General features: G+C 32.4%; 1 protein-coding gene across 1 annotated transcript in view; it reads left to right on the forward strand.

Annotated features, from left to right (window-relative positions):
- Pcdh11x (protocadherin 11 X-linked) overlaps nucleotides 1-23,761 on the forward strand; it is a 584,720-nt gene that overhangs the window by 25,616 nt on the left and 535,343 nt on the right. The window contains exon 2 of the mRNA XM_036174137.1: nucleotides 21,783-22,366. Within this exon, the coding sequence (XP_036030030.1) occupies nucleotides 21,827-22,366 (540 nt within the window). The 5' untranslated portion in view covers nucleotides 21,783-21,826. The remainder of the gene's footprint in view (nucleotides 1-21,782; nucleotides 22,367-23,761) is intronic.

The raw sequence follows: 23,761 nt of genomic DNA on the forward strand, positions 1-23,761 counted from the left end.
TTTAAGGGATCATTGAGTTACTTACTCGTTAAAGTGATATTTATAGACAAATTTTTCTTTAACATTTAAAATGAAAAGCATTAATCCCATGGAAATGTTGCATTATGATCAACTAAAAGTAATTTAAAAGTATAAATTAGTCTATATTCATATATATGAAATTAAACATCTGGATGAAAAAATTGTATGTGTGTGTGTGTGTGTGTGTGTGTGTGTGTGTGTTGTGAAAACAAGAAAGCAATTAGAAATGTAGTATTTGAATTACCCCATCAACTAAAATAGATTTGAGTTTCCAAGTTCATAGAGATATATTTAGAGGTCAAAAGATCCAAAACATAAGAATCTACCAATAAAATGTACCCACAACCTCTTGTCATTCATACACCATTCTAAAAAGAAGATACCTGTGTAACAACAATGCCTAAGTTTCAAAATGACCTTCCTGACTAGTTCAAAGAATATTAAATTTAAAAGTTGTAAAAACTTCAGTTTGAGTATTTCATACATGTAGTAATGAAATACTGCATCTATGTTAGTCAAATATCATAAATGTCATGGTAATTCATAATTGCCTCCAAAGTAATATTACTAAATTGTTATTTATTCTCTCAGTCCAGATGTGCAATTTATCAGGAAAACAACGTTAGCCCATTACAAAAATGACTTTATTTAAAACAAAAAGTACTGGAGAGATGATTCCCATCACTTCCAGAGGGTGGGAATCCCAGCACCCATGTCAGGTGGCTCACAATCATTTGTAACTCCATTAGGAAATTTCATACCCTATTTTGGCCACTATGAATATTACACCTAAGCAGGGCATAGACATACATGCAGATAAAACACCTATGTATGTATCTTTTATGAATTAAATTTATTTATTTTATATCCCAACCATAGTTTCCCTTCTCCTCTCATCCCATTCATGCCCCCACCCCTTTTATGCCCCCATCCACGTCTCCCCCTTTTATGTTCATAAAGGAGTAGGTCTCCCATGGGAATCACCAGTCCTGGCATGTCTAGTTCACATAATACTAAGCACCTCCCCTTTTATTAAGGCTGGGTAAGGCAACCATTTACTTAAATAAGGTTGGACAGGTTATATCCACCTGTAATCCAGTTCCAGGGTTTTTGATGCCTTCTTCTTTCCGCTAAGGGCACTCACACACACGCGTCACATACAGAGACACAATTGAACATAAAATATAAAATAAAACAAACAAAAACCCAAAACTATTGTTACTACTTCCTACACTTTCACATAATGTTCAAATTGATGAGCGTATTAAATGGCACATTCTTTGATAAAATTCTTATTTTTAAAACAATGAAAATGTTCTTTTAGTTCTTATTTTGGAAGTGTTTCAAAATGATTTTTTATTTTCATTTGGTGAGCATTAATTTAATGAAGTAAAAGAAAACAACAATACCTTTTGCAGTTACTAAGGAATTCAAATATTTACATGCTAATAAATGTATTTGAAAACAATGCCTGAAAGAGCCAAGCATTGGTAAACAGAAACCAATGTTCTAGTTTATGATACTTGATTAACTAGTATCATAGATAATGTTATATTGTAAGAAACTCTACTTCCTCATAGTATTTTGGTCTTTGTTTTCTTTTAGATTAATACAGAACACAGTAATGGTTTTGTTTAAGTCATTCACTTAGGACAAACTAAAGCTGTTACTTTAATAATAATTACTTACAATAATAATCCTTTGTAGGAATTAAGATAATATATACATTTGTTTATGTTTAGCTACATGTTACACAACTAGGAGGGAAGGCTATACAGATGTAGAGGTCACATTAAGTGTATGCTACGTCAACATTTATTATGTTTCTTTATAGCAAAACTAAAATTGCTATGTAACATATGATGATAAAACTTTAATCATAATTAAGTTTATAACAGACAATTTCACTTTACAAAAGTCTCATTTGAAATATTCTCTTAGTTTTGATGTTTTTAAATACGCATTTATTTTCCTGATCTTAACATTAAAATTATTTTATTCATGTGTATGTTTGGGTCATGATTGTATGGGTGTTCACAGAAGTCAAAAGATGGACTCACATCTTCTGGATCCAGAATGGTAGGTGGTTGGGAGCCATTGAGTGTACCTGTTGGGAACTGAGCTCTGGTCCTTTGAAAGAGCAACAAGTTCTCCTGGCTGTTGAGCCAAATCTCCACCCCTCCTAACACTACTATATGCATTCTTGATATTAACATCTTCAACAATGTGGGGCTGAAAGTTTTGGCCTTTCCTTCTTCTTTGTCTTTCTTCAGAGTTAGATGCCATTCTCTTCTATATTGAAATCTTTTTTTCCTTCTAATCCCCCTTTTTGTAATTTTACTTACTTAAAAATTAAAAAGCTGGGCAGTGGTGGTACATACCTTTAATCAGCACTTGGGAGGCAGAGGAAGGCGGATCTCTGTGAGCTCGAGGCCATCTTTGGCTACCAAGTGAGTTCCAGGAAAGGCACAGAGAAACCCTGTCATGAAAAACCCAAAATAAATAAATAAATAAATAAATGAATGAATGAATGAATAAATAAATAAATAAAAATTCTCCATAAATGATCCGTTAGTTTCATTTCACCAAAATTTTCTCATTATGTGGTTTCTTCATTCCACTTTTCTCTTCTCTGTGCCACTTAATATATTTGTAACAGAAACTTAGTTAGGGTAATTAACATACCAGATTTTAGTAAAAATTGGTCCTATAATAGGTTGAATTGGTATTTCTGATAAAGCCTTCATACAACTATTGATTAACAGAGCTAGTAAATATGGATATTTGAATGATTTGTAAATACCAGAAATTTGATTACCAAGAATATATTTTAAATATTAATATTTATAATAAACTTGTGCATGTTGTTATATATTTCAAACAAATATTTTGTTATTTCTCCTGCAACAGAAACATGATATAACTCTTTGCATACAAAAAGGTGCTTAGAATGCGTAGATCAGCTGGGCAGTGGTGGTGCAAGCCTTTAATCCCAGCACTTGGGAGGCAGAGCCAGGTGGATCTCTGTGAGTTTGAGACCAGCCTGGTCTACAGAGTGAGCAGGACAGGCACCAAAGCCACACTGAGAAACCTTGTCTCAAAAAAAAGAAAGAAAAGAAAAAATGTATACATCATCAAGTGGATGGATGGATGGATGGATGGATGGATGGATGGATGGATGGATGGATGGGTCTGGAAGGAAGAGTATTAGCAAAGCTAACAAAACATATTTCCTTACATACATTCATGCACACTTCAAGTTAAATACAGAAATCAAAGTATCTCTGAACTTTACTATCCAATATCTTAGATGCAAGTTGTATATGACTTTGGAAATTAATTGAAAGAAAATTAAATCAAAAAAATCACCTTCTAAGATGTACTACTAAAACTTCAAGTGATTGAGTTAATAGGTACATGTGGTCATCATATTCAACTATGTAGACAAAGAAAGTTTCTGATTCCCGAAAGTTGTATTGGATACAAGTGCTCTAAAAATTTTAATGGAGCACAATATTTTTTAAATATTTGTCTATGTATCATCTATCTGTCTACCTATCTATCTATCTATCTATCTATCTATCTATCTATCTGTCTGTCTACCTACTTACCTACTTACCTACCTACCTATCTACTTATGTAGTACCTATCTAAGGAAGAGGAATGGCTGAGCATACCGCTGTGTATCAGTTGAAAAGCTGCAGTAGTTGGTTCTTTTAATCTACCACATGGATCCTCTGAATGAAACTAATGTCACCATAATTGAATCCATGTGCCTTTACCCTCTAGACCATACTTCTAGTTCTACAAATGAATTTTTTATGAAAAACAAAAGAATAAAACAATAAAAAGTTCTAATTTTCTAAATAACTATAATTTGTAAGCATTTACAATGCAAGCAATTATCCCTCCAAAGAGGAAGGGTTATATTAGTATTATTCTCCAAAAAATACTGTGGATTTTTTACATTCAAGGTCAGCCCATAGTAGCATTAAAAACAGTGTTTATACTAACTGCTTCTTTTTCCAAGATCTAAAAGTGGGCAAAAACTTTAACTTATTTTTTAAGTTCTGCAAATAAAACAAATTAGGGTACCCTACACTAAAACAATATCCCTCCATCGTGGGTTACTTACTTCTAAAATTTAGATTTTTGAGTTCATAAAGTCCAACCAAAGTGTTTGGCCTACAATGAGAAAATGCTTTGTGAGTGAGGAAGTTTCCACAAATCGCATAGAAGACATGTCTTGCCTTATCTGCTCTCAACTTTATAGTCTTGTGAGAAGCTGAGAAGCTTGGTTGATATGTTTTCCTATCCTCTTTAAATATATATACTGTCCTTCTCAGACAGTATGAATTTGTATCAGCAGACGTCATAAGTAAGAGGATTTTTGTGAGGGAATAAACTTGATATATAGATTGTTGATAATTCTTAGTGGCAAAATATTTGATTAATATTTAAGGAAGTTCTAACCATTATGTTGTAGAGGAGATGTAGTGCAACAACAATAAATCCCACAAGTTGGAGTAAATTTCTATGTGGACCTACACAATCAAATATAGCATCCTTTCTAAGGAGTTAATTATGAGAAAAGATTAACACTATCCTCTTCTTGAAGGAAAACAATGATGATGAGAAGATCCTTCTGGGGCATGCAGGGATGTCTTTAGGTCTATTAAATGTAGTGATAATTTCAAGAAATGACTGTTCTCCAAACAAATGCTTTGTAGGTTATGAGCATCTTCAATAGAAGAATTGTCCTTCCTTCTTTTTTCACTGATACCTGGCATATAAAATGCATTCCCTGAATGCATACACATGAGAATTGCCAAATATCAGGACATGATTGTACTGATGATTGATAATTAGAGAAAATGGGTAGAAAATACATTAGTAATTTATGCTCCAATCTAAATTAATAGAACATGTGTGGTGCTCTAGTTTTACTTTGAATTAGCATTAGCACTGTGTTTGAAATAGGATCTCATTGCTTAGCCCAGGCTGGCTTGAAATTCACAATCATTTCATTGCAGCTTCATGGATACTGAAATCAGAGGCATGAAACATTATGCCTAGGTGGGATTATACTAGATTAAACTACAGTTGTAAATTACATTCAGTACCATAAGATGTTATAAGTCATTCCAAAATCTTCTATATTTCTTAGAATTTGTAATTAATGATTCTTCCAGTGTACAATTTCAAATGTTTCACAATATTTATAAAGTAGTAGGTTCACATATTTTTGAAAACAATATATTTTACTTCCTTTTCACGAATCTCTATTTTTATTTTTTGTTTCAACCTGTTATAGGGAAGTGAATTATATGTCTATCCCTTTCTTATGATGTTTAGATTCTATGAAAACTCTAAACACTCTTAGTCATTTCAATTCTTTCCAAGTTTTTTCAAATAGCCTCTTTCATATCTTATGTTCCTCAATTTCTAGCATCATCATCCTTTACAAATGATTCATGGCCTGTCAAAAGTAATTGGAATATAAATTATAGCATAATGAGTATAGAAAAAGCAGATTGAAAGCTTGAAGCTTAATCATAATTTGGTTGTATTAATTTTCATTTCATTTCATTTCACTTAATCCATAAAACATTATATGGAATATGAATATATATATATGAATATATATATATATATATGAACATATATATATATATATATATATATATATATATATATATATACATAAAACGAAAGAGAAACGAAGTTAATAGAGGTGGATTGCAAAACTTTAGGTGTCATGGTGCTTATTTTATTAGTAGTGCTTTTCATTAGTATAGTGGATCCAAGTTAAAGAGGTAAGTTTTTCTTAAGGAAGTTAGGTCTATTAATTCACTTCAAAAGATATTGTATGTACATTTCAAGGGTTAAGGGAGAAATGATAAGAAAATATACCATTTGAATGTAAATAACATGCAGTAACTATTAATGAATTTTTTTCCAATTAAAGTTACTAAAACTCCCTTCATTGCTACAAGACTGCTGATTGCCTTCACAATAGTTGTTCTGTCTTAAATGCACATCTCTTACTCTTATACAATTACAGTTAACATTTTCTTTACTGTTATGATTATCCTGCCATTTTCCACATATTATTAACCTAGGGAAGACTATTAATGGAAGTGAGTTTTGAATTGAATTTAAAGAAATGAGGACTGTGAATCATCAGAATGATGTTGAAAAAGTCATGGCTAGGAAGTGTTGGCTAAGGTATAAAGGACAGACCATAGATTACAAACTAAAGAAGATGCTTATGTTTGTAAGAAGCTGATTAAGGACTTTGAATACTACACTGAACTGTGGATTTATAATTTTCAACAGGCAATAAATATAGTTACCTATCATCATTTTCTGTCATTTCATTTTATTTTATATAATACATGTAATATTTTGCAAATAATTGATATTTATTTTCCAGTATCAAAGGCAAAAATAGTTTGTAGAAAGTACTGGTTGGATAGGTAATCTGTTTTTGAATTGTTTTTCATAAAAAACTCTTTTCTTCTTATTAAAAAATGAGGTTGAGAAACTTCTTATGTCAAATCTGACTCATTTTAACAGTTCCTCTTAAAAATTAGCAGCTGTAATTAGTGGAAATTTTAAAGGTGTAAGATTGTAGCTGCTAACAGTTACAGGTTTTAATCATCTTTTTTAAATTTAAAGGGATCAACTTTATAAAAGTGGAATTCTTCCTCATCATTTGCAGTATAAATAATGATGACATAGCTCATAAATTGTTTGCAAATACTATTTCAAAAATCACTTCATTTTTATATTTTTAACACAATGCTATATCACTAAGTTTTAAGAAATACTAAAATAACCCTTTAAAACAATGTTTTACTCCTACCAACTTTCTGAAAAATTGAAAACTAAAATTATCCAGTGATCTTATGTATGTTTAGAGTTTCAATAATATAATAAGTAAATACAAGCATTTATAAACAAATTAAAATAGTGTTTAAATATATCCATTGAGAATGTATTTATTGAGTGATTTCAATCATTTTTAATGAGATTTCATTAACTCATTTAGCAAGAAATATATCTTATAAATGGAAAACAGTTATTAATTTTTTTAACATTATAAATAAAAGAAGTTTGACTAACACAATTTTTGATGGCAATAGTCTTAACAATACCACACATGTTCTGTCAATCCCCAATGCCCACAGCAGTGTCCCTTCATGATGTTTGTCATCAATAGCTCAGGCATATATAAAAGGGAATGATCAGAGCCTAGGATTGGGCCAGTCTTACTCTTTTATCACAAGCCACTTTAAGTAGTACAGGAAGTCTATCAGCTTCTTTTGAGGTCAGTTTCAATGACCCCACCCCTCATAAAGAACCCACTACCTCCCCGAGTCACCACACTGAGGACTAAGCTTCTTCTGTATGAGACCCAGGGGCAACAAACTCTCCCAGCCATTGCAGTTTGTCGAAGTCATTGCCTTGGAACTAATTTGGTGAAAGGAGAGGCTCCCATTCTTTTTATATCCATTATCTACATCTTCTGGATTTTCAGAGAGGTGCAGTGGATTCAGAGTATCTAGGTTCTAATACTGGTTGTTTTGAGGAGGATGAGCTTAATCATGTTATTTATGATCTTCCAGCTTCATTGTCCTTCTCTGTAACATGAGAATAATTGTCTTAAAACAGGCTCTTCATTCCAAATTACATGAAAAAGAAAAGTTAAAATAAAAAATGATTTTAGAACTCAACTTAAAATTACTATCTAAAAAAATTAATTCTTTAAATTTAAACATATTTTTATATCAATTAAGATTAAATAGGCAGCCAAATACAAAGTTTTCCGGCTTTGCATGTGAAATCATGAAATAAAACCTCTTAAAACTACAGCACTGTTCATAATATAGATCTGTTATACAAATAATAATATGATATTATAAAAGTATATTTCAAATGTAGACTGCTGCAATAAATAATTTTACACATGAATCTATACATTTCTCATCTTCAGTCAGAGTAGTGACACATTATTGGTGAAATTATTAAGGCCACTCCATGTAGTAAAAAGGGAGGTTTATTTTGTGGGGTAACTTACAAATGAAGGGAATAGGTTGCAGGTTTTGGGAAAGGTATAGCGCAGTCCGGCAGTGTTCTCTGGAGAACTTTGCTCGGTCTCTCTCCAGCATCCAGGGTCCTGGAACCAAAAGAGGCCTCCCCTCTTATTCCTGGCTCTTCAGTGTCCTCTCTCAGTCCCGCCTTGTAGGTGTGACCATTACTGAAGCCTCAATAGGGGTTGGAACTTCAAGGCCAAGGCTGGAATGGCTACCCTCTATAACACATAGCATGACTAAATGATTTATCCAAAGACATATATACCTAAATATATAATTAACAGAGACTAGGTAAAGTGGCTTTAATTCTCTAGTTGAGAGCAGAGACAGGTGTATCTCTGTGAGATCAAGGCCAGCCTGATCCATATATAGCAAGATCCATGCCAGCCAGGTCTATATAGTAGACCCTGTCAAAGCAAAGCAAAGCAAAGCAAAGCAAAACAAAACAAAACGAATTTACAACTTATCATAAAGGGGAGAGAGAGTTCAGTGGTTCAGAGCACTGGATGCATTTCCAGAGAACCTGAATTTGAGTTTCAGCTCCCACCTTGTGGCTCATAATCATCTGAATTTCAAGATCCAGGGAGTCTGACATCATATTCTGGCCTTCAAGGGAACCAGGTGTAGACATACAGGCAGGCAAAATACTAACACATAAAAATATAAAAATTTAAAAATACTATAGTTGACTTTTAGTATATGAATTTGAATGTGATTATTTCCCCCATGGAATTAACTTTGTTTCTTTATATATACTTTTTTGTTGTTTAATAAAAGCAACCATATTTTTATACTGCTGGAAGTTTTCTAATTTCTTTACATACATGAATTAGTTGAGTCTTAACAGTAAGGCTCTGAAGTAGATACTATTATTATATTATATAGTATCATTCTATTTTAAACAGAGGCACAGAAAACTTGGGTGACGTTTGAAACCACACAACTAGCAAGCAGTAGATATTGGATGCACAACCAATCAACCAACACAGCAATAGCAATAGTCTATGATGCAAAATCTCAACAGAAATTATAAATTTCATCTTCCCCCAGGGGTACAGGGTGTTTTTGGCTATAGTTTGTGTATAATAGAGTTAATAGTCTTCAGGTTTTAGGATGGAAAATTAGCAACTGTTTTGGTTTTAATGTCAGACACATTTAGAAGTAACTTTAAATGAATGGTCTTGCTACAACTCATGCAAATCCCTGAAGGAGTGTGTTTTGTCTATAGTACACAATAATGTTCCTAAGATAGTTACAAAAATTATATTATTATTGAGTCCTTTCCCTCATTGTATACAAAAAGAATTTTCATTTATTGTTAAAAATAAATTAACAAGTCAAAGAATATTCATAAATACATTTCTGAATTTACTTCCTTTTTATTTTTAAGGTGGAATTAGCTACCAATTGTTTTATATACTTAATAGTACCTGTGTAAACACAATTGATTTTACACTTTATCATTAATGTGACATATAACACAAAAAATCTTCATTTTCTCTATTTCTTTTTCCTTTTGCATTTGGATTCAAATTATAGTTTGGAAGACATATGACTAAAATTGTGCCCTATAAGAAAATGTATTTTGAACGATTGATGTATTAACATATTGATATATGGCAAATAAATTGTTAACTATAAATTAATCTGAGAAAAACATTATAGTATTATATATAGTAGATATTGAAAAGTTAAAAATAATTGTTCATATAATTAATGTAAATATAAATTTACAAAATTTCAGATAAAATTTCAATTAAAACTATTTTAATAACACATATTCCCCCAATTTCTTCTACATTTGTTTGTAATTTTCGAATATGAAAAATAAATAATTAGTGATTTGTATAAGAATGATTTCATTTCCAATTCAAACTGTGATATCTATCACTAATGATTCAATTAATTTTGTGTAAGTTCTTTAAACTCACTTAGCCATTTCCTCTATGAAATACTATAACCTGATGAAATAAGTCCATACACAATAAGACAAAAAGGGTAAATTATTGGTATTCATTAATATTGTATATACATCACTTGAAGATTTGGGAGGTTCTATCTGTGTAAAGGTAGAAATATGAAGAAACTGATAAAAAGAAGCAGCTACTTTCTGCATATTCAGAAAAGAAATAGACCATGTGGTCTCTGGGGTACAAGAGAGAGTGAAATTAAAATTGCTTATGACACAAATTAGTAGTTGAGTTTGCATAGTTCTATTTCATAGGTGCTTATTTATAGTTTGCAGGCATGTCTGAATCTGCACAAGGCAAGATAGTGATAAATTTATAGAACTATGTATTAGGATAACTATGGTGTGATCCTCCAATTTCCTACATGAAAGTTGGGAAGAACAGTGATTTGTTTATGCTTGCTTGTTTTTTATCCACTGAATGAGTTCCTTGACCATTTCATACATGTGTCTAATGCATTCTGATGACTCTCACTCCCTGTCTCTTTTATATTCTTCACACTTGTCATCTTCCCATCTCACTACAAGTACCTTTCCCATCCTTTGTTTTTATTCTTTGTGAACTACTGATTTTAACCAGCGCCTTCTGTGTGACTATGGTTTGGAACTGTCCTGTGAAGATTGGTGGGCTCAGTTTGTGTATAAAACTGAAGACAATGACTCTCTCTCCCACAGGGTTCATCAGTAGCTATTATTTCAGCAGGGAGCAGTATGGCTCCATGAGTACCCTCGGTTTGGTCCATGATTATCTATTGACTGGCACAGTCTCATGTAGTCCCTTTCAAGAACTGCTGGGGCCTACATTCTTTCTGTTCCTTCTTTGGTGGCAAGTTTCCCTGAACGTTAGAAAGGGTGGTATAAATCACTTGTTTGTTACTGAGTATTCAATGTCACTTTCTCTAAGCACATTGAACAGCCATATGTCTCTGCATTTATTGCCATTCACCTTAAAAGAATTAATGATGTCTATGATGCAACAATGCATCAATCATGTCCTTGGTGCTACAAATATAATGATTATGATGGTGGTTAATCAGAAGAAAATGGTTAGTAATTCATACTTTCATAGATTATAATAAATACACTAAAATGATTAGTTGTATTAGTGCATTACTTAGTAATTCTTTCTTTCTTTTACTTCTTTCTTTAGATTTGAACATCTCATATCACAATCTCATAGATTTTATTTGGATCAATAATATTTTATGAAATTCATTTTATTTTTAGCCATTATTTACTCATATCTATTCAAATGAATTTTTCTCTCCAGAGTAAGGCATGCAATATACTTTTATTTTCTTTATTTTATTGTAATATGATATATTCTGATTATGGTTTGCCCTCTACTTACTACTCCCCATTCCTCCTCACCTTCTCTCCTAGCTAGAACCACACATAGTTTGATTTTTAAACTGAAAATTAAGAAGAGTGTTGTAGAAAAGGGAAATTCATAAATACAATGAAAGTTCTGTCAGTTTTCCAGCCAATTGTAGTTAAACACTTACATTACCAGTACGTGCAAGGTTGAGACAGGAGAATTGCTGCAAGTTCAATGTCAAATTTGGCTACACAGTATGCTGTAGATTACCAAGGGTTACATAAGCCTTGTATCAAAATTTCTTAAAAAAATAACTTTTCCAAGGTCTCATATAACAACAAGTACTACTTTACAGCAGAAAATATCATGTATTAGAAACTTCTTTAAGCTGTGGAAGTTTCCAGGCCTGATACAAGTGAGAAAAAAGTCAAAAGAGCCAATCAAAAGTAATATTGTAAGAAATTAGGGTTATAGGTAATAACATAAATGTACCAACAGAGAAAGAAACTCCCTAAACATGCTTATTTGTGATGATGAATGGTAATTGAAAGTTCATATTTTTATTAGCATATATTAATTATAAAAGACAGTGGGTTTCATCATGGCATTTTCACAGATGTATACCATTTTTACAACTTTTACAAAAATGTGAAAGGCATTAAAGTTTCCAGAATTTTTCTCATGTGGAAATTCAGTTTTATTACATTTATTATTACATTTCAATTTAATAATTCTATATGTATGAATTTTAAAGGACATTAAATGTAATGGGGGATTTTACTCTACTGAATTAACAAGTTGTCAATGTCACAAAAAATAGTTCTCCCTAATACTTTCAAGATTTAATATAAGGAAAATGGTGCTCATTCCTACGTAAATCAACAGTTTTACTGTAGCATTTCAGTTTAGACTACATTTTGTTGCTCACCTAAGAATAAAGTGTCCTCCTTATCATTTTAATGTCCTGGGTCCATGCACAAAAAATGGTGACATCTTGATCTAAGAACTTTTTAGTAGAACTTTCTGTGATGGTAGAAATATTATATAATCCATATTGTACAATATTATAAGCCTTAGCCAGATTCAGCTAAGTGAAATAATTAATTATGAATTTGAGGAATATTGATAAATCAACAAGGTATTTGTTTTAAGTATTAACCTTGAAAAAGGGGAAAAAAGCTTAAGAGTAGATATACTAAAAATTTCTAAATTGTCTTTGTGTGAGAATATTTGTATGTACTAGGTCCTCTGCACAAATGCTGTGGGTGTTTCACTTGGGGGCATTTGTAGGACTCCTAACAGTGGGAATAGAGGGGTGTTTCTGACACTTGTGCCAGATTTTGGGCCCCTTTTCCTCCTCCTGAGTTGCCTTATCCAGCCTTGATATGAAGGTTTGTGTTTAGTCTTATTGGGTCTTGTTATATTGTGTTATGTTGATACCCCTGGGAGGCACGCTCTTTTCTGAAGGTAAACAGGGGAGAGGAGTAGTGGATTTCTGGGGAGAGGGGAGGTGGGTAGAAGATGAAAAGAGTGGAGGGAGAGGAGGATGCATTCAGGATGTATGAGTGAAGAACAAATGAACCAAAAAGATCATTATAATTGTATTTTATAGCTCTAGATGAACCCAGCATGTGCACTTATTTTACAAATAAAGAAGAGATAAGTAGTGTTTAACTCATAGTTGCTATACTCATTTTAAATGTAGAATTCTGATTAGTTTTATTCATAATTCAAATGTGTCATTATTGAAGATATAATAAAAATTTGTTATTAATGCTTGCATTGACCGTTTAATATTCTGTTTTTTACAATTATTTACTAATTAAAATAAAAATATCATCATTAATCAGCTTTATTTTTCAGAAGACACAAACAAAACAAAAACAAAAAACCTACAGAAATATCATTTTTAATGTTTAAGTGATTCAGAACTAATAGGAGAGTAGCTGTTACTGAATCTGTAATAGTTTATAAAAAAATGTTTATGCAGTTTATAAAACAGGCAGTAAGACTCATTTAAAAAGTGGCCAGGTCTTTTTTGACTAGTGGTATATTATGTTCACTTTCTGAAAATGGATAACATCACTCCAAAGTCATTTTGCTAAGGAGAGCTTCATTGTGTCCCCAGGGAAATAAATGAATGTGGAAATTAAAGATGAAATTCTTCCATCTATTGCTGGAAACAATCCCATGATAGATATTCCCTATCTCACTATCAGTATTTTAACTGAATTTGTTTCACATGCTGTCAGATGCAATTTTGCCTTAAATTGCCATTTCCAAAATTTTGGTAATACACTTCATTTGAATTTGAACTACTGATATTTTAAAATCGTGATTTTGAAAAATTAGTAGCTGACATAGAGAAAAAATATTAAGTCCTGCTGTAGTGTGCGAGTTGATACAGGAATAATCTGATAAAATACTTTGAGCAGATATTGTAATAAATCCATTGTGTTTAGAAAACTGTGCAATTAATAAAGAAACGTAATTGTTTTCTCTATATAGGTAATTTGAACACTGATGTACTAAATAAAATATAAACCATGTTTCTGTTCAGAACTATATTATTTTAATGATAAGTATCTAGACTCATTATAGGCTACTCAACAAACACCTAGTGAAGTACCAAATCTATTTCAAAAAAATCCATACATAACAAGTATCTAAAATTGTAGTGTCTGAAACTTTTTGTTGTTAAATAGTACTGCTTCCTACCGCGTGACTTATTGTTTGATATTCTATGATCATTATATACTTAAGAAACATAGGCCAGGTTTCAATTTTGTTTCTATTGATCTTTTGTTTTGCATGAAGGCATCTTACTTTTATACATGGAAGAATTATTAACCTGTACCCTTTTATTAGTGAAACAATTGAATAGCTTGAACTGTTTGGGAGGCACACATGCAGCGGGACCTGGACCTTTCCTTAGTGCATGAGCTGGCTGTTTGGAACCTTGGGCTTACACAGGGACACTTTGCTCAGCCTGGAAGGAGGGGACTGGACCGGCCTGTACTGAATCCACCAGGTTGAATTGAATCCCCAGGGGAGTCTTGGCACTAGAGGAGATGGGAATGGAGGGGAGGGCCTGGGGGGGAGTTGGGGGCAGGTCAGGGAGCGGGGAGGACAGGGGAACCCATGGCTGATGTGTAGAATTAAAAAACAAATATAATAAATAAAAAAGGAGGAAAAAATAAGGCAATCATTTGGAAAAGATTATCAAATGTGAAATAGATTTATAACTGTTTATAATATAGAAATTCTATTCTTATAAGATTTAGATATAGTATATACTTGTTATAAAGTTTAAATTAGTAACTGTTTGAAATCAGTCATGCTTCAATTAACTTAAATATTTAATTAGAATAATTAAAGTGGAATAAACTTATGCTATCATTTTTATTTTTAACTCAAAATTGATTTATTACAAAATATCTTGTACTTATTTGATACTAGAATGATCATAACAAAAATTCACCTCAAGAGTGAAGAAGAATGTAATGAATATTTGCTATCTTAAAATACATCTTCAATTCATCTGCAAAATGATATCTTAACAACTCTCCAATTCTGATATGAAATTAATATGGAAAAGAAATCATTATAAATTGTCCTGTAAGCACTGATATCCATTGATTTTTACAGATTTTTCAAACCATACTAGATAACATCATATTGACACTCAAGTGTTCAAATGAAACAATATTTGATAACCATTTTAGTGAAGAAAGCAAACATTATTGGAATCCATTTCTCAGAGAAAATTAAACCCAAGTGTGACAATTACACGTCTAAAGTGGAATACAATAAAAGATCATTTTATAAAATAAAATTTAATGAAAATATCATTTTATATAATTGTTCTTCAATACATCTTTCAAGTGAATGTATCAAATTTTAGAGTTATACATGAAACACTTGAGTCAAATAGAGCAGCTGAATACCTGACCCTACTTTGCAATTGTCATTCCCTTTGATACAATCATGTTTCTTTCTTGTTGCCATTTTACTTTATCTCAATGTGCTTACTTTTCTTCTCAATACTGAGAAACACTTTATTGTTTACTGAGTGTTCCAAGGAAGTTTTCTTGTTCATAAGAACATGAACAAATAAGCGATTACATCGTACCTTGTGGATTTTGAAGGGTATGTTTTGCCTTAAGATAATGTAAAAATAATGTGATTGATGGGAGCCAAGTAGAATTAGGAGAATTAACAACATGAGTATGTATGTTTTTTCTTTTAGGAGCTTTTATTTATACAATTTTAACAGCCTGTTACTATAGCAAGTAAACTAGTCATTCACATACAACTAATTAAAATATACTGAAAATGAGATTAACATTACAATTTGGGAAAATGTTTTATTCTAATAAACATTTGAAGAGTTTTGTTTGCAGGTAGGTGCTTGTAGACCTAGCCACATAGAGGGCTAAGACACAAGGTTTTATTAAATAAACAGAAATTAGAGGCCGGCTCACAGAACTTTAAAACCCTGGAATTCAGACCCTGTTTCCAAATAAAGTAAAACATGTTTGTATGCCACTTTGTGATTTATACTTTCTAGAATTGGGAAAATGAGTGGCCTTGTCCCCCTGTTTACTTTCTTTTTGGATTTGAATTCCTGAGACCTTAAAATGAATATTCAGTGTTGCATGTTGCATTACATTTTACATTTTTGAAAGTGCTTATTTAATTATGCTTTTGTTTGCTTCTCGGGATTCTTGTCTATGCACAACATTGCCAATACAACTACAATGTAGCATGTGTAAGTGACTATATATAAACAGCACAGGTACTGCTGTGCCAGGGAGAAGTTTGAAATTCTCTTCCTTATTTTGTTCTGCTTACCATATTAATTTCCAAGATTAACTTTAGTCTGTGGCATGAACAGTTTGGACGGGAATAAAAGTAAAATCTACGGCTGGGCGGTGATGGCACATGCCTGTAATCCCAGCACTTGGGAGGCAGAGCTAGGCAGACCTTTGTGAGTTGGAGGCCAGCCTGGTCTACAGAGAGAGATCCAGGAAAGGTGCAAAGCAACACAGAGAAACCCTGTCTCAAAAAACAAAAACAAAATAAAAAGTAAAATATAAGAATATATTTTCTTGAAGAGAGAAAACTACAGGCATATGTGTAAGCAAATATTTCCTGAGTATCTGCTTTAAATGTATCAAACTGAGTATCTGAGTTAAATGTATCATACTTTCCTAAATGTGGGCCATGTCTGACTCTTCATATGTATGTTTAGCCACAATGTTCCAGTAGTGGTCATTTCATGAATTATTAAATCAACCTTTTCAAGGAAAATGTTTAAATTAACAGTAAAATTTTCAATTATTAAATGTAAGTGGTAGCATGAAAAATTTGAGACTGAGGTTTTTAAACATGAGTATCCACACTCTTGTAGAGTAAGTTTTGAGTCCAGTATACCAAAATTGAAGACTTAAATAAAGATACTAGTAGGTTAATATTATTAAATATGAACTGTAGGAAAGTAGGAATATTGTCTGTTTTGTTCACACAAGTCTTCTCAGTACACATAACTATGTTTAGCATAGAAAGTTTAATAGTTACTGATTTAGAGAAAAACATCTCACAAGTTCGTATTATTAATTACTAACTAGAGAGTAGATATCTTCTTTAGGTTTTCTATTTTTTTCTTTACTAGAAGTACAGAAGGCTTATTTCAACTTGAATAAATTAGAGTCATAAGATGTAGGTTTCATTAAGATATAGAAGCTTATATTGGCTGCATTGGCTTACATTTTATTAGAGTATATTAATTATACTTAATTACACAATAATGGCTTTCATAATGACATTTTCATTATGTACATCCACTTAAGGTTTAGAAATTAGTATTGTCTTTTTTTCCTACACTTCTTTCTAGGTTTTAAAACCCATGAAAGAATTTCAAATACCTAAACCCATTTTAAAACGTTTAGTTTGACAATGATATTGTAGGTTACTTGAAAAAAGATTTAGACTGGATTGGGAAATTAGGAGTTCATGGAATTATGCCATTGTCTTAATTATTTTTTTTTCTTGTGTAGAGATAGTGCAACAAGTATGCAGTGCTTTAAAAAACAGTCTGTATCATTCTTCTGCCAATTGTAATAATGTGTAATATCTAGGGGTAGGATAAGAATAGAGTGGTATTCTTAATTCCATCTTCCACTGCCCCATTTTTATAGTGCTTATGTTTGCATAATATTTATAAAATCATCACTCAGACATACACTTTTAAGTGTCCTAGATTCAGTGTTTAGAGAATACATACATGTGGACCTGTAAGTTCATGGTATCAACATAGTGTTTTTAATCACACATTCATAAAAATATAAAAAACCAGTAGTTCAGAGATCAAATCTATATTGTGTAATTCAGTGCTCATCATTGACCAAATGATGCTAAAAATAGAAGAATGCAGACCATAGACTTTTACTGTTGTTTACTAAGATAGAGCATACCTTCTGTATTCATGGTGCTCAGTGTTATATATCAGTGATTTATAAATGATACCAACATCTAAACAAACAAAAATGTTAGATATATAATGTATATTTCAGAGGTTCTATGATTATAACTTAAAAATTATTTCTTTAAAACACACATAGTTGAAGTTAACTATTGCAATTGTTACAATATATTTGCATATTCTATTACTGATTGAAAATGGAAAAGATTCATTTTTCTCAGTTCATGTCATTCACCATTTGCATATGGTTATATATTTTAAATGCAGATGTCTAACCATGTAGCAGGAAAGGGTAATAGCACATTTTCTGGCTGTTCTATTCACACAAAAAGCTATTTATATCATGTCTTCCTGTGTTTCAAATCATTGCTGAAACATTGTTAATGTTGCTAATTCCTAATAAATATTGAGAACAGTATTAGATTCCTGCCTGCACCAGTATTTCCTGTAATGGAATTTTAAGTGTATCTGTCCACTGATCTTTTAAAACTGATGCATGCTCTAACAACAGCATTTACTCATATTTATTTATAAAAGTGTAATATTTGATGGTGTTTAGTGCACTGGTGTAAATATTTCCTATTTTATTACATAAAATGTCACTTAATATATAACCATTAAGATTATATCAAGGAGGTCAAATTGACAATAGAAAACAAGGACTGGGTGAAAAACAAAAAAAAAATATAGAAATCTAAATTAATTGTCAAATTTTATCAAAGAATTAGAGAAATGGAGACTGAGGAGATGCATAAAAGCCCATGATTGTTTGCCTTGCTGCTCTTCTAGAAGACCCAACTTTGATTCCCATCACCCGCATTCAGCAGTTCACAATCACCTGTTATTCCAGGACTAGGGGGATCTAATGTCTCTGACTTTTGAATACATCTACACTCACATGCAAATAAACACACACACACACACACACACACACACATACACACACACACACACACACACACACTTAAAAGTAATACAAATAAATACTAAAAATCAGAGAATTAAATTAGGTTTCAAGATTTTCCACAAGGAAAAAATGAAAGCAAGAAGAAATTATATGGGATTCACTTTTTTGGAAGATTTATTTCTCTTCATTTTATGTGTATGGATTTTCTGTCTGTAGTGATGAAGGTAGTGTCTGCAAAACCCAGAAGACTGTTTTAGATCCCTTGGGACTGGAGTTACACATAGTTGTGAGCTGCTGTGTGAATGCTAAGATAAAAAATAAACCCAGCTACTCTGTAAGAACAACAAGAGGTTAAGTGATCCTAACCTCTAAACCATCTCTCCAGTCTCTCATTTTTTTTTTTAAATAGTAAAACAAGATTAAAAAAAAAAAACCCAGCATACCTGAATTGGACAAAACAAACCAACAGAAGGAAAAGAGACCAAGAGAGGGCACAAGAAACAGAGACTCACTAGTTTGCATACTCAGAGAACCCATAAAAACACTAAACTGGAATCCATTAGTATATTCAGAGGACCTGGGGCAGACCTGAGTAGGCCATGTACATGCTACCTCAGTCTCTGTGAGCTCCTATGTTCTTTGATGATGTTGATTTAGAAGCGCTTTGTTTTCTTGGTGTCCTCCATTCTCTCTGGCTCTTATATTCTTTCTGCCTCCATTTCTGAGGTGTTCTGTGAGCTCTGAGGGGACGGTTTTGATAGAGATATCCCATTTAGTACTGAATGTTCCAAAGTCTCTTTGTTTCTGTCTCTCAGGACTGAATGTTACAAAGTCTCTGTCTTTGTTTCTGTCTCTCTCTGTCTCTGTGTCTCTGTCTCTCTCTGTGCCTCTGTCTCTCTCTGTCTCTCTCTCTGGCTGTGGGTCTCTATATTTGTTCCCATCTGCTGCAACAGGAAGCTTCTCTAATGACTGCTGAGCTGTTATTCATTTGTTCATTTAGCTGAACAATAGTACTTGGTTTTCCCTTAGGAAAATCTGGAGTCTACTCTCAGGTTCTTTGTCAACCAATTTGCACTGGGTATGCGTTCCATCTCATGGAGTGGGCTTTAATTTAAATCGAATATTGGTTACTGACACAAACTTTGTGCCACTGTTGTACCAGCTGGTTACTTTTGTTGCTCAAAGGCTTTGTAGCTGGGTTGGTGTTCACCCTTCTTTTTTAGCGTGTACAGATACCTTCCTATACCATGAATACTAGTCCGCAGTGGTGAGGTTTCTAGGTGGGCACCAGATCAAATTCTCTGTATTTAATGATTTGTGTAGGTCTTGGTAGAGTACAACTTACAGCCTTTGCAATAGTCTTCATTGTTTGGAGGTTCCCATGGTAATATTTAGGCCAACAACTCAATTTTATGTTACCCATTCCAAGTATATATTTTAGGAAGCTTCTGCTATTTTTTTTTTTTTTGAGCTGAGGATCGAACCCAGGGCCTTGTGCTTGAGCGCTCTACCACTGAGCTAAATCCCCAATCCAGAAGCCACCTTGGCCCTCATCTACTTTGAGCTCTGCTGCACTCTATTTTTTTTTTTTTTTTTTTTTTTTGAGCTGAGGATCGAACCCAGGGCCTTATGCTTGCTAGCAAGCTCTCTACCACTGAGCTAAAACCCCAACAGGAAGCTTCTACTATTTTAGGTTTGCAAATGACCTTTCAAATGGCCCTAATTTTAGTTTTTCCTCCCTGTATTCCCTTCCTGTTCCTGTTTTACCTCCCCATCCCTGTTTGATTCTCCTGTTTCAGTCTACCCCCTTCATCCATACATAATATTTGCTTTATGGTATGGAGGGATGAGCTATATATTATCAAAAGAAGATTTGATCAAACTGTGATTAGCATAAGTATCGTCTGATATTTTTTGTGGTTTACATAATCAATAACACTACTTTCTGCTATCTTTATATAAAAAGTACTTGTTTAATTTTCAAAACTTGTCCAGCTATTCTTTAGTTTGTCTATTCTTATGCCATTTTATAGCATAAATATTCATTTTCCAATGAAGAAATATAAACTCTCAAATTCACAACATATTAAACCCATATCTCTTATTAAGTATTTGCATGTTATTTAACAGGCCTATATTTCTAATCATAATATGTATTCATAAACTTTTTGTCTTATTCCTATATTCTCTCAGCATCCTCAAATGTAGGAGTTTCACTCTTCCATGAAATAAAAACAGAAAACAAAAAACTATTTTTCATAAATTCCTAAACGAACAGATATATTTATAGCAATCTGAAATTTTTATAACTGTAATTTATATTTATTGCTTTCTTCACCCCCAAAAATAATCAAAACCTCTTTACATGTAATACTTTCTCCCTTACATTTAGATATTTTTTACTTAACTCATTTTCTATCTTAGACGATTTTTGCTTTGAATTAAGAATCAAACAAGTCCTTCATGTGTCAATATATTTTGCCAAATTTCATTTGGACAGTTGTACATTTTTATGAATGGAACTGAAAATATGGAATACTATATTAAATGCTTATTGACAGTAAAATAATTGTGTTTGAAATCATGAGTAAAAAATAACAATGCTTTTATGTGATTCTAACAAATGCCCTTTTATTTTTCCTTAACTGTTGAATTAAATATTAAATTATTTGTATTTTCTTTAAATATCTTAATATATTAAAATATATACACATCTTCCACAGTGGACACAGATCTTAATAGCCCATCTCTAAATTGTCATAGGTAATTCTTCATTTATCTTTTTACTCTAGAAATGCATATTAGGTGATACAAATTTGCCATTTAAGTATCACTAGTGTTAATATTTCATTTAATGATCTGAACTTAAAACATTTAGTTAACATGAACATTTGTGGTTGGATTTGTGATCATGTCTTTTTTCTCTCTCTCCTTCTTTTGTCTCTCTTCCCTCCCTCTCTCCTTCCCTGTGTTTTCTTTGTCAGTATACTGTGGGCGGACAAACAGTACCTGTGCTATCGAGACTGGTATGGACTTGTTGTCCGGGACGTATATATTTGCGGTCCTGTTAGCATGCGTCGTCTTTCAGTCTGGCGCCCAGGAGAAGAATTACACGGTCCGAGAAGAAATGCCAGAGAACGTCCTGATAGGCGACTTGTTGAAAGACCTCAACTTGTCGCTTATTCCCGACAAGTCCTTAACCACTCCTATGCAGTTCAAATTGGTTTACAAAACCGGGGATGTACCTCTGATTCGGATTGAAGAGGGTACTGGTGAGATCTTCACTACTGGCGCTCGCATCGATCGTGAGAAATTATGTGCTGGAATCTTGTTGGATGCCCGTTGCTTTTACGAAGTGGAAGTTGCCGTTTTGCCGGATGAAATTTTTAGATTGGTTAAGATACGCTTTCTGATAGAAGATATAAATGATAATTCACCGTTATTCCCGACAACTGTCATCAACATATCAATTCCAGAGAACTCGGCTATAAACTCTCGATATTCTCTTCCGGCAGCCATTGATCCTGACATCGGAGTAAATGGAGTCCAAAACTACCAACTAATTAAGGTGCGTTTAAAAAAAACCATGTGTTAAAGATATTAACTTCCTTATAGAGTATAAGACCTTTTTGAACTAATGAGTAAATTTTCATCTTAACTTTTCAATATTTATGCAAAGCCACCTAGACAAAATTCACTAATATGCATTTTTCAGTCACACCATTTTTTTTAACCTGCTCTGTGTATATATTTGTAGATGTAATTCTGCCATGTTGGGCGCCAAATGTAGAGGTAATTCTAAACAGTCTTATTAAATAAGAAACACAGAGCCAAATAAAGAGTCAGAAGATCAGAACAGTAGCCAAGAGCTAAGACCACCCTATCTTACCGCTCCCAGTCGTACTTCCCCTGAGAGAGAGACCTTCCCCTCCTCACTTAAAATTGTGTGTTTAGGTGAAGTTTATGACAGAACCATGACTAGACAGATTCAAAGTCAGATAGCAAATAGTCTGTTGTTGTTGTTGTAGCTACTTCTCCCACAGAATACACACCACTTTCCTGACAGGATATTTTTTTTCAAGCCAAAGTGCATTCAGTTAATGCCACCCATGCCATAGTCATTTTTGTGCCAAGGGCATTATTTTTATTCCATTCTCATTATTTTTAACAAGCACAATGTCCTCCAATTAACCTCTATAATTTTGACATCTTTTCAAGTGCTAAGATTAAACTTTTTTTTTTACTTTCTTTAAAATTTACCATGAAATGGTAGATATAGTCTCACTATACAATTGCAGTAACTTGCAGAAATGTGTCATATAATTTCTTTCTGCTTCAGAACACATGACACAACAAAATAATTATATATTGTACCTAAAGTAATTGGGCATTTGCATAGGACCATGAACAAATGCTGTTTAGAGTTCTTGTTAAAAATAATGAGTTCTGATTCATCAATAAATTTTAGTAAATTTTACTGTTTGAAAGTAAGTAGGCCAACAATAATAAATTCTAGAAGACTTGCTGTCTTACAACATAGGTTGATATTTAATATTATTAGTGTTAATCTTATCTATTTTATTGAATACCAGAGTAGCAAAATTGCAGTTGGTCATAACTAAGGTAATATAAGATATATATGTAAAAGTCAAATATCAGAGAGAAAATAAAGAAAAATTGTAGGGAAATTAACTAACTGAAATTAAAAGTAATGATGAATATTTATTAAATGTAAAAATATTTATAGAATATAAAAATCAGCACAGAATGGTAGTAATACTTATGTAAATGTTTTATTAAAGTTTGGGTTTATATTATTCCATGATTTTATGTATTCTCTGGCACAAACCAGGAAAGTATTATTATTCCATCTTTATTTTATGTAAAAAAATGTGTCTTAGAATGGTAATTCTCCTACAAGTTGCAAGTAGAGTGTTTGATGAAAGCATGATGTTTTTCTGCT

This window comes from Onychomys torridus, chromosome X (assembly GCF_903995425.1).
Source record: "Onychomys torridus chromosome X, mOncTor1.1, whole genome shotgun sequence".
In the NCBI taxonomy this organism is placed as follows: Eukaryota; Metazoa; Chordata; class Mammalia; order Rodentia; family Cricetidae; genus Onychomys; species Onychomys torridus.